At 42.0% G+C, this 11545-nt stretch overlaps 1 protein-coding gene across 1 annotated transcript in view; it reads left to right on the plus strand.

Moving 5' to 3' along the window:
• Positions 1-3744: 3744 nt before the first annotated feature.
• The window catches only part of TACR3 (tachykinin receptor 3), an 87655-nt gene continuing 79854 nt past the window's right edge, over positions 3745-11545 (plus strand). The window contains exon 1 of the mRNA XM_010848261.1: positions 3745-4850. Coding sequence (XP_010846563.1) covers positions 4309-4850 — 542 coding nt within the window. The 5' untranslated portion in view covers positions 3745-4308. The remainder of the gene's footprint in view (positions 4851-11545) is intronic.

Genomic DNA, 11545 nt, shown 5'->3' on the forward strand with positions numbered 1-11545 from the left:
CAGGACTGGAAAAGGTCAGTTTTCATTCCAATCCCAAAGAAAGGCAATGCCAAAGAATGCTCAAACTACCCCACAATTGCACTCATCTCACACGCTAGTAAAGTAATGCTCAAAATTCTCCAAGCCAGGCTTCAGCAATACGTGAACTGTGAACTTCCACATGTTCAAGCTGGTTCAAGCTGGAAAAGGCAGAGGAACCAGAGATCAAATTGCCAACATCCGCTGGATCATTGAAAAAGCAAGAGAGTTCCAGAAAAGTATCTATTTCTGCTTTATTGACTATGCCAAAGCCTTTGACTGTGTGGATCACAATCAACTGTGGAAAATTCTGAAAGAGATGGGAATCCCAGACCACCTGACCTGCCTCTTGAGAAACCTATATGCAGGTCAGGAAGCAACAGTTAGAACTGGACATGGAACAACAGACTGGTCCCAAACAGGAAAAGGAGTACATCAAGGCTGTATATTGTCACCCTGCTTATTTAACTTATATGCAGAGTACATCATGAGAAATGCCAGGTTGGAAGAAGCACAAGCTGGAATCAAGATTGCCGGGAGAAATATCAATAACCTCATACATGCAGATGACACCACCCTTATGGCAGAAAGTGAAGAGGAACTAAAGAGCCTCTTGATGACAGTGAAAGAGGAGAGTGAAAAAGTTGGCTTAAAGCTCAACATTCAGAAAACTAAGATCATGGCATCTGGACCCATCACTTCATGGGAAATAGATGGGGAAACAGTGGAAACAGTGTCAGACTTTATTTTGGGGGCTCCAAAATCATTGCAGATGGTGACTGCAGCCATGAAATTAAAAGATGCTTACTCCTTGGAAATAAAGTTATGACCAACCTAGATAGCATATTGAAAAGCAGAGATATTACTTTGCCAACAAAGGTCCATCTTATCAAGGCTATGGTTTTTCCAGAGGTCATGTATGGATGTGAGAGTTGGACTGTGAAGAAAGCTGAGCACTGAAGAATTGATGCTTTTGAACTGTGGTGTTGGAGAAGACTCTTGAGAGTCCCTAGGACTGCAAGGAGATCCAACCAGTCCATTCTAAAGGAAATCGGTCCTGGGTGTTCTTTGGAAGGAATGATGCTAAAGCTGAAACTCCAGTACTTTGGCCACCTCATGTGAAGAGTTGACTCATTGGAAAAGACTCTGATGCTGGGAGGGATTGGAGGCAGGAGGAGAAGGGGACAACAGAGGATGAGATGGCTGGATGGCATCACCGACTCGATGGACGTGTGTCTGAGTGAACTCCGGGAGTTGGTGATGGACAGGGAGGCCTGGCATGCCGCGATTCATGGGGTCGCAAAGAGTCGGACACTACTGAGTGACTGAACTGAACTACAAAGAAGTACACTCAATACACATTAAAGGAATGATTGAAGCAATGCATGAACAATAACTACTCTACTAGGACACATGGAAAGTCTTTCCATGTAAGGCAGATCTAAAAGGAAAGCTATGATTGGATCCCTATCTTCTTCTGAAAGAAAACAACTTTTTTTGTTTGTTTTTATTTTATTTTTTTAATTTTACAATATTGTATTGGTTTTGCCATATATCAACTTTTTAAATGCCTGTTATTGTATCTTCTCCTAATTCCATTGTCAATCATTTTCTGTCATATCACTTCTACTTCTGTGTAAGTACAATGAGGACAAAATTACAGACTTATGATGATCTGTATGGACAAGTAACTGTAGAAGGAAATGGTAACCCACTCCAGTATTATTGCCTGGGAAAGCCCATGGACAAAGAAGCCTGGCAGGATACAGTCCATGGGGTTACAAAGAGTTGGACACGACTGAAGCAACTAACACAAAAAAGTAAAACAGTAGGGTAAACTGAATAGATTTTTACACGAATAAGTAACCTTTATCCATATTTTGTGGAGAAGGCAATGGCAGCCCACTCCAGTACTCTTGCCTGGAAAATCCCATGGGTGGCAGAATCTGGTAGGCTGCAGTTCTTGGGGTCGCTAAGAGTCGGACATGGCTGAGTGACTTCACTTTCACTTTTCATTTCATGCATTGGAGAAGGAAATGGCAACCCACTCCAGTGTTCTTGCCTGGAGAATCCCAGGGATGGGGGAGGCTGGTTGGCTTCCATCTATGGTATCACACAGAGTCGGACACGACTGAAGCAACTTAGCAGCAGCAGCAGCATGCATATTTTGATCAAATATTTAAAGTTATAATTACCAAACCACAACGTGGTCCATTTCATAATCTTGATAAATGGTGTGTGTCATATGAAAGAACTTTAAAAAAAATTCTTCCTTCATTTCATTAGGGAAGGAAGACTTTCATTTTAACTTAAGTAATTTCAAGATGGTAAATTGACAGAAGTAATTTGCCTTTCAAAAGAAAACAATTTAATTTAGAATTAATTAGCAGGAAGTGTGGAATCTGTTAACTTATGATTTATCACATGTTTTTCAGGTCTTTCTGGGAAAAAATAGAAAATAATAACCTTTGATAATTATCATTTTCAGCATGCATTTATTTTGAAGCAGTGCTGTGTCCATAGAATTATTATTAGGGTGCCTCAAATTTATTTCTATACACTAACTTTTTGTCATAAAAACTAAAAAAAAGAGAATATTATTCATCACTCTAAGTCCATATATGCAATAATTAGGGTTTTTAAGGAATAGATACTTACACCAAAGAATAGTGTTCACAAATCACAAGCTACGTTCTCTTGAAGCAAATCAAACTTGCTCTCCAATACATCTTACCTGAAAATGTTTTATGTAATGCATATTGTAACAAGAGAGAAGGGCACTAACATTTATTGAGGTCTCTCTCCTGCTTGGTATTGTTGAAAAGCTGTTATCATCCCCCTGTTTACCCTGAAATGTAGATTTAAAAAAATAATCTTCACTTTCAAGTAAAGAAATCAAGGCACAAAGAGTTCAAGTGGGGGAAAAAAGAGCTCAAGTAGGGGGGAAAAGATTTCAAGTGTTTTGGGGAGATTGCTAAAATACGTGTAGCCCTAAATCCCTTCCACAAGAGACTAATATAAAAGAGAGTCTTGGCTCTCCTGATAAATGGCTGGTGAGATCCACCTAAGCACAGACTCCAGCTCACACTCCACAGAACACTCCAGCTCACCTGCTGACAGCCAAAGCTCATTTGTCTCATTCTCATCAGTGTATCCACATGATCAGACCCTAAAAGCCAAGGCTCCAAATGTTCAAAACACTATAGCCCTGTGTACTTATGTAGATTGTTCATAGGATACATTCATTGCTGAGAAATGGTGAAATTTAAGTCTTGTCCTTGTGTTTCAAGAAGACCTACATCTCAATATTTCTGATTTACCCTCAGTATGTTATGGCATTCCAAGCTGAGAGAATCCTCTGGGCCAAAGTCTCTCTCTGTCTGGGGGTTAGGAGAGAGGAGGGGACAAATTTCTGGTGACTGAGATTACAGGAAGAGAGGGAATGGGTGGATTTGGGAAGCGGGAAAAGCAACGGGATCTGAGAAGGGAAAACAGAAACACACACGCAGAAATTTGAGTGAAATTCCAAAAGCCAGTGAACAAACGAGCGGTTCTCACAGTCCCCAGCTAACTGCACCCACAGGCGATCTTGCCAGAAAATCTTCTGGGACTTTGCCTATGCCTTAGGGGTGAATGGTTTAATTGGTTTAGAAAATAAGAGTCCACAATACAGCTGAAAGCAGGGACTTAAGCAAAATATCTTGAAGTTAAAAGACGAAAAACAATCTTGTCAAGATTTTAATTACATATAAGAAAGTGCAGCCCTTCCTTGAGCCTGTCAACCCGCCAAGCTCCAGCGAGTAGCGAATGAATGAAACCCAGAGGGCGGGGGTGGAGGAAAGGAGCGCAGTCGTCTTCCAAAAAGGGGTTGTCAGCTCCGCGGCCCCCACAACGTCACCGAAGCAGAGCCCTGTAAGAGACTATAAAGATTGCAGCGGCTCCTGAACCTCAGCGCTTCAGCTGGTGCCCCGGGAACTCCAGCAGGAGTGATTTCCGGAGGGTCTCCGCTGGCGCCAGTCCCTAACATCACTTTTTTCAGACTGTCTCATCCTTCTTGCCCGATAGATGCTCAAAGTCGCTTTTGGAGAAAGCGCCTCCTTTCTCCCCATCACCTACAGGGTCAAAGCATCCCTTAACCAGCCAGGGCTGTGGTACCTTCTCCACCTCGATTCGGGGCGGGGCTGAGGTCCGCTCACAGCGAAGCGACTGGGAGGCGGAGAAGAACTTCGCGGGAGACGGGCCGGGCTGACGGTGGGTGAGCGAGGGGACTCAGGTTGCACACCCATCGCTATGGCCTCTCTCCCCGTAGCCGCGAACTGGACGAACGGGGGAACGGCCGGCGCGGACATCGGGAACCTGAGTGCGCTCGAGCCTGGGGCAGCCGCGGGAAAGGCTGAGAATGAGTGGCTGCAACTGCTCGTCCAAGCCGGCAATCTTTCCGCTTCCTTCTCCCCGCTGGGTCTGGCTGCGGCCTCCCCTGCGCCTTCGCAGTCCCGGTCTAATATCACCAACCAGTTCGTGCAGCCGTCCTGGCGCATCGCGCTCTGGTCCCTCGCCTACGGCGTGGTGGTGGCGGTGGCCGTCTTCGGGAATCTCATCGTCATCTGGATCATCCTGGCCCACAAGCGCATGAGGACCGTCACCAACTACTTCCTCGTGAACTTGGCTTTCTCCGACGCCTCCATGGCCGCCTTCAACACCTTGGTCAACTTCATCTATGCGCTGCACAGCGAGTGGTACTTCGGCGCCAACTACTGTCGCTTCCAGAACTTCTTTCCTATCACAGCGGTGTTCGCCAGCATCTACTCTATGACAGCCATTTCGGTGGACAGGTGAGGAGAACACTGGGAGGAAGGAGGAGGAGGAGACAGACAGAGAAGCTGGGCAGTGGGATAAGGTTAAAAAGAAATGGATCTGATGAAAGGAAAGGGACTGGGTGAAAGTTCTTAAAGCAGGTCACTAACCTTGGTGGCTCAGAAAATAAACAATCTGCCTGCAATGCAGGAGACCCAGGTTCAATTCTTGGGTTGGGAAGATCCCCAGGAGAAGGAAATGGGAACCCATTTCAATATTCTTGCCTGGAAAATTCCATGGACAGAGGAGCCTGGAGGGCTACAGTCCTGGGGGTCACAGAGTCAGACACGATTGAGTGACTAACACTGATGATGATGAACCCATTTACAAATGGGTCCATCAATGGCTGAACTTGTTCTGTTTCTATGGCCTCCCCACTCCCACCCTAAACCCCTAATCCCCATTGAGGTCATCTAGAGAGAATGAAGAAGGTGAATGAAAGAGATGGGAAAACCTGTCATTCCAAGTAGGACAAACTCAACTAAAAACACTTAACACTAGTACATTTTCTCAAATGGCTTCAAACAATTGCCACAAAAATTACGTGACCTTTAACTTGTACTTTGGAGGCTTCCTCCTCTCCGTTAGTCACTATTCTGTCAGAAAAATGAATGCTACCTGCCTCCTCTCTCTGGTTTGCTGATTCTTAGTGCCATCCATCCTGTGCCCGATCCTTGCCCCAAGGCCAGCACCGGTTTGGTCTCCCAGTTATGGAGGATCCAACAGAGGCAGTAAGCTCCCTCCAAATGATTGCTAGCAGCCAGCAGTTTCTCCAGTTCTCCAGGTTAGTTTTCACTTCCAGTAATCTGTGGAGACCCTGTGCCTGGAAGATGGTATCTGACTCTTTCAGATGATAGGCAAGAAAAAGCCCAAAGACTAAGTGGTTAGGAAATGAGGCATGCCACTTGATAACTGTTTAAAGATAATCTTTTAGAATGTTCCCCCATCTACTTTGGGAATCCCGAGATTCTTAAGCAATTATAAGAAGCTGGAGAGACATCCAACATTTGTTCTCATAAACCAGTTTATGAAATTTCAGTGTGTGTTTGCTTCCTCATATTGAATATTATGGACAATGCAGACTGTGTTAAGACAATGGTAAATATCTACCTGTTACTAGTGAAAGTGAAAGGCACTTAATCAGGTTGGACTCTTAGAGACCCCATGGACTATACAGGCTATGGAATTCTCTGGGCCAGAATGCTGGAGTGGGTAGCCTTTCCCTTCTCCAGGGGATCTTCCCAACCCAGGGATTGAACCCAGGTCTCCCAAGTTGCAGGCAGATTCTTTACCAGCTGACCCACAAGGGAAGCCCAAGAATACTGGAGTGGGTAGCCTATCCCCTCTCCAGTGGATCTTCCCCACCCAGGAATTGAACCGGGGTCTCCTGCATTGCAAGCAGATTCTTTACCAACTGAGCTATCAGGGAAGCCCTGTTACTGATGGTTACACTTTAATTCAATAGTATGCTAAAAATGAACCACATTAGTGGCTTTTAGTCTCCATTTTGTGATTGGCAGTTTGCATGGGGTTGATGGGGGTAGGGGAGGTGAAGTGACTTTAATTTCAAGTATTAATGTTCTCATCCATGAAAAGGAAAGAATACTTTTTTCTATATTAACAAACTTGTTTGAAAATAAAATGTAGCTTAATATTAATTCTTACTACCGTAAGTCACCATTATGAAAAAAAATAAGAAAAAAAAATGACTTTTTTCCATCAGTCCATCCTCTGTCTTTATTGTTTTGAAATTGAAGGTATTGAAGGCATAAAGCTTTAGAAACAATTTTCAAATGCCAGGCCCATGGGGTTAAATTGAAGGAGCAGTGGTTAGTTACCACTGACTAGGATATGTAAGCACAAAACCACATTTTTTTAAAGGCTCTGACACTGCCAGTCTTCTTTTCCCCTCTATGTCTAGTTTTCAAGTATCTCACTCCTTCATTTTTGTAGGCACAAAGGTGAGTACAAAGAAGAAACAAAGTCAGTTCCAAGTTGGAAAACAAGTGAAAGCACCTCTAATCTTGCTCCACTGATCTAGAAAGGAATGTTTTTTTGGTTTGGAATCTGTCTTTAGTTTTGTTATGGTTTGATTTATTCTTTGCTCTAATCTGGAGGAGATATGCATTAGCATATCAGGTTGTAAGATTCTCACAATGTTCTTAAAATGTTAATGATACATTATGAAATTTGATGAAAATTTAGTGTGTGAAGGCTGTGAGGGAAAAAAAAATTTAGTGTTTCAAGTATGTGAGGGGGAAAAAAGGTCATTTTCCCAGTTACTTTCTGCCAATATTTATGTAAAATCTGAAATAACACTGGAGTTATTCTAATTGATAATGTAATGCTATTTCATCACATTCACTGGTTTGAAATCAATGAATGTTTTACTACTTACACCTTACTATTTCCTTACTAGAAAACATTATTCAATTACCAAAACTACTCAAAATTAAGGATCATACAATTTGCAATAAAGTCTGAGGCATATTCAGTGCAATATGCTTGAAGAAATTTTAGTTTCCAATATAATTAATGCTTTATTGAAATAATCATAAAATTACATAAGCCCTAATTGGGTCTTAATTGGTAAAGGATTACATCATTTAAATTGTGATAGTAACACTTGGCTTATTGAATTGTGAGTGTTTTCTATTCCCAATTTTTCCTTAGATTATATTCCATTATAGGTTATTACAGGATATTGAGTATAATTTCCCATGTGCTTTGTTGTGCTAATTTTCTTCAGTCATGTTCGACTCTTTGGGAACCTATGGACTGTAGCCCACCAGGCTCCTCTGTCCATGGGATTCTCCAGGCAAGAAAACTAGAGTGGGTTGCCATGCTCTCCTCCAGGGGATCTTCCCAACCCAGGGATCAAACCCATGTCTCTTATGTCTCATGCATTGGCAGGTGGGTTCTTTACCACTAGTGCTACCTGGGAAGCCCCTCTATTCCCATTTAACATAAATTGAATTGCGTCTTCCCAGCCTAAATGAAAAATGTATTGAACTCACTGTGTCCCTCTCCATGTGTGTGCGCTCAGTCGTGTCTGACTCTTTGTGACCCCATGGACTGTATAGCCTGAAAGCTCCTCTGTCCATGGGATTTTCCAGGCAAGAATACTGGAGTGGGCTTCCAATTCCTACTCCAGGGGATCTTCCCGACCCAGGCATCCAACCTGCATCTCTGTGTCTCCTGCATTGGCAGATGGATTCTTTACCACTAGTGCCACCTGGGAAGCCCTTGTGTCCATCTGCCTAAAATCAAAAAGATCTTCTGAGGTTTAAAACTACTTCAGCTTTGAGGCAGGCACTTATAGCTTTGCTTCAGCTGTAGCAAAATGCTTACAACCTCCTCTGACCTCAGAAATCTTAGACCTGAAAAGGATTGCAGATCCTCCCTAATAAACATTTGTATTTTACACGTGGAAAACCTCAAACCAACAGTCCCACATTTTAAATAAAAACACTGTGTTTTCCTTTAAATGTTTTGCACTCATTCTGCACTGGAAGAATTGCTTGACTTCTAACTTCACATTTTTAATGTAATTAATAATTCTACTAAAGATTTGAATGTGAGTTCACAGGTTCTGATCTTATCCTGAAACATCCTATGTATTTGCTTTGTTAGAAATTCTTGCAAATCTTATATATGTTCTATAGACCAAAACATCATCTTTAAGTTCTACACAGTTCCTTCTTGCCTATAAGGCTACTTCACCATCCTTACACACACACACACACACACACACACACAGTGGAATTAGTGCCAATGAAGAGTCACTGTTTCTCTCAACTATCCTTCCCAAATTTGGCATTTTGAAATGTAACATTTGAACACAACTTTTATCTGAAAGATGTTTGGCTCTCACAGGATCACGCAGTAGCGCTTCAAACCACTGCAGTCCACTCCAGGACCCCTACTGTTCTTAACCTCTACACTTTCTTATGACTCCTAACTAGTTGTGATAACTATAGGTTAATATTAAAATTTAGCACTTGTCTATGCTATCTATTTCACATGTATATATAAAACATCTCATATATTTACATGTTTTAATTGAGAATGCTAGAATTTTAAGATGTTAGAAAATTATTAATAGAACAGTTATTATCTTTTTAAGTATATGGTATACCACTTGATATATAGGGATATTAGAAAATATTTTCTTCCATTTTCTAAGCACATTTTCAAGTTAAGTTAGAAACTCTAGAAAAGTGTATTAGTATATGTGGTTTAGTCCCTAAGTCGTATCTGACTCTTGTGACCCCATGGACTGTAGCCCACCAGGCTCCTCTGTCCATGGGATTCTGCAGGCAAGAATACTGGCGTGGGTTGCCATTTCCTTCTCCAGGGGATCTTCCTGACCCAGGGATTGAACCTGGGTCTCCTGCTTTGCAGGCAGATTCTTTACCAACTGAGCTATGAGGGAAGCCCTTATTAATATACAGTAAAAGACAACAAAGGTCCGTCTAGTCAAGGCTATGGTTTTTCCAGTGGTCATGTATGGATATGAGAGTTGGACTGTGAAGAAAGCTGAGTGCCGAAGAATTGATGCTCTTGAACTGTGGTGTTGGAGAAGACTCCTGAGAGTCCCTTGGACTGCAAGGAGATCCAATCAGTCCATTCTAAAGGAGATCAGCCCTGGTTGTTCTTTGGGAGGAATGATGCTAAAGCTGAAACTCCAGTACTTTGGCCACATCATGCGAAGAGTTGACTCACTGGAAAAGACTCTGATGCTGGGAAGGATTGGGGGCAGGAGGAGAAGGGGACGACAGAGGATGAGATGCCTAGATGGCATCACCAACTCGATGGACATGAGTTTGAATGAACTCCGGGAGTTGGTGATGGACAGGGAGGCTTGGCGTGCTGCGATTCATGGGGTCGCAAAGAGTCGGACACGACTGAGTGACTGAACTGAACTGAAAGGACAATTTCAGAGCATAGAGTCCAGTATCAATTAAAATATTTAAAGACTTTTTTAAGTGACAGTCACTGTTTTTTTACCTGGTAACCTTAAGGATGTAATTTAATGTGTTTTATTTAATAGTCCCAAAGCCTTAACAAACACAGCAAAAAATTCTTTATATTTTTCAAACCCAGGGACACCTGACATAAATAATTATTAAAATAAATATTTAATCTAACTGAAATAATTTCTGTTTTATCCAAATAAATTAAAATTTTACCTTGTATGCTATACTTTTTAAAATTTGCTTTTCATAGAGCTGTTATGCAAAGTATTCATAGAACCTTGATTTCTTTTGAAATTTATTGTGGACAGATAAAAATATATAATCATAAATCATGAGGCCTCAATCTGATAACAAATTATCTAAATGTACTGCAGTAAATTTTACCATTGCTTTAAATATTATGGCTATAAATACTTCAGTAAATTTTTTTAAATGCCTTTATCAGTCTTGTGCCTGACCAACGTCTTCATTCTTCTCTACCTGGTGTCATGCTCAGTAGTTCAGTCGTGTCCGACTCTGCGATCTCATGGATTGTAGCCCTCCAGGCTCCTCTGTCCACAGGATTCTCCAGGCAAGAATGTTGGAGTGGCTTGCCCTTTCCTCCTTCAGGTTATCTTCCCCACCCAGGGACTGAACCCACATCTCCTGCGTCTCCTGCACTGGCAGGTGGATTCTTTCCCATTCTGTACCACTGAGCCACCGGGCAAGCCCAGGCATATCCCAAAGCAAACTCAGTGAATGAAGCTGTAAAACCTCTATCTGATCACAATTTCCAGATGGTCTGATTTGTTGAATTGAAAAAACTGCCAGAAAGGATAAAATGCATTTCCTCCAAAAGTATCTTTTTACCTGAACTTTGGATATAGCTTAAGAATCAAATAATTCAAAGTTGTAACATATGGTAAAAGCTCTGTAAATCATTCTCATTCCAGTCCCCAATTTCTGATCCTAATCCGTCCTCTATACCAATCTTTTATTTAAATGTATTTTCCCCTGATTAATTATAACGAGTATACAGGCATAGTGAAAAAATTAAACATATATATTAGAAAGTTAAATTCATCCATAATTGTCCTACACCCCAAATATAGCCAATCTATGATCTTGACATTCACATTTTAACTCTCATTTGTCGTGATATATTTATCTCACATGTATGTATTTTATATATATATATGTGTGTGTGTGTGTGTGTATATACAACTCTTGCATAGTACATTATCAGTTCAGTTCAGTTCAGTTCAGTTGCTCAGTCGTGTCCGACTCTTTGCAACCCCCTTGTCCATCACCAACTCCCGGAGTTCACTCAGACTCACGTCCATCAAGTCAGTGATGCCATCCAGCCATCTCATCCTCTGTCATCCCCTTCTCCTCCTGCCCCCAATCCCTCCCAGCGTCAGAGTCTTTTCCAGTGAGTCAACTCTTCACATGAGGTGGCCAAAGTACTGGAGTTTCAGCTTTAGCATCATTCCTTCCAAAGAAATCCCAGGGCTGATCTCCTTCAGAATGGACTGGTTGGATCTCCTTGCAGCCCAAGGGACTCTCAAGAGTCTTCTCCAACACCACAGTTCAGAAGCATCAATTCTTTGGTGCTCAGCTTTCTTCACAGTCCAACTCTCACATCCATACATGACCACAGGAAAAACCAAAGCCTTGACTAGACGGACCTTTGTTGACAAAGTACTGTCTCTGCT

Source organism: Bison bison, unplaced genomic scaffold, assembly GCF_000754665.1.
Source record: "Bison bison bison isolate TAMUID 2011002044 unplaced genomic scaffold, Bison_UMD1.0 scf7180017864263, whole genome shotgun sequence".
In the NCBI taxonomy this organism is placed as follows: domain Eukaryota; kingdom Metazoa; phylum Chordata; class Mammalia; order Artiodactyla; family Bovidae; genus Bison; species Bison bison.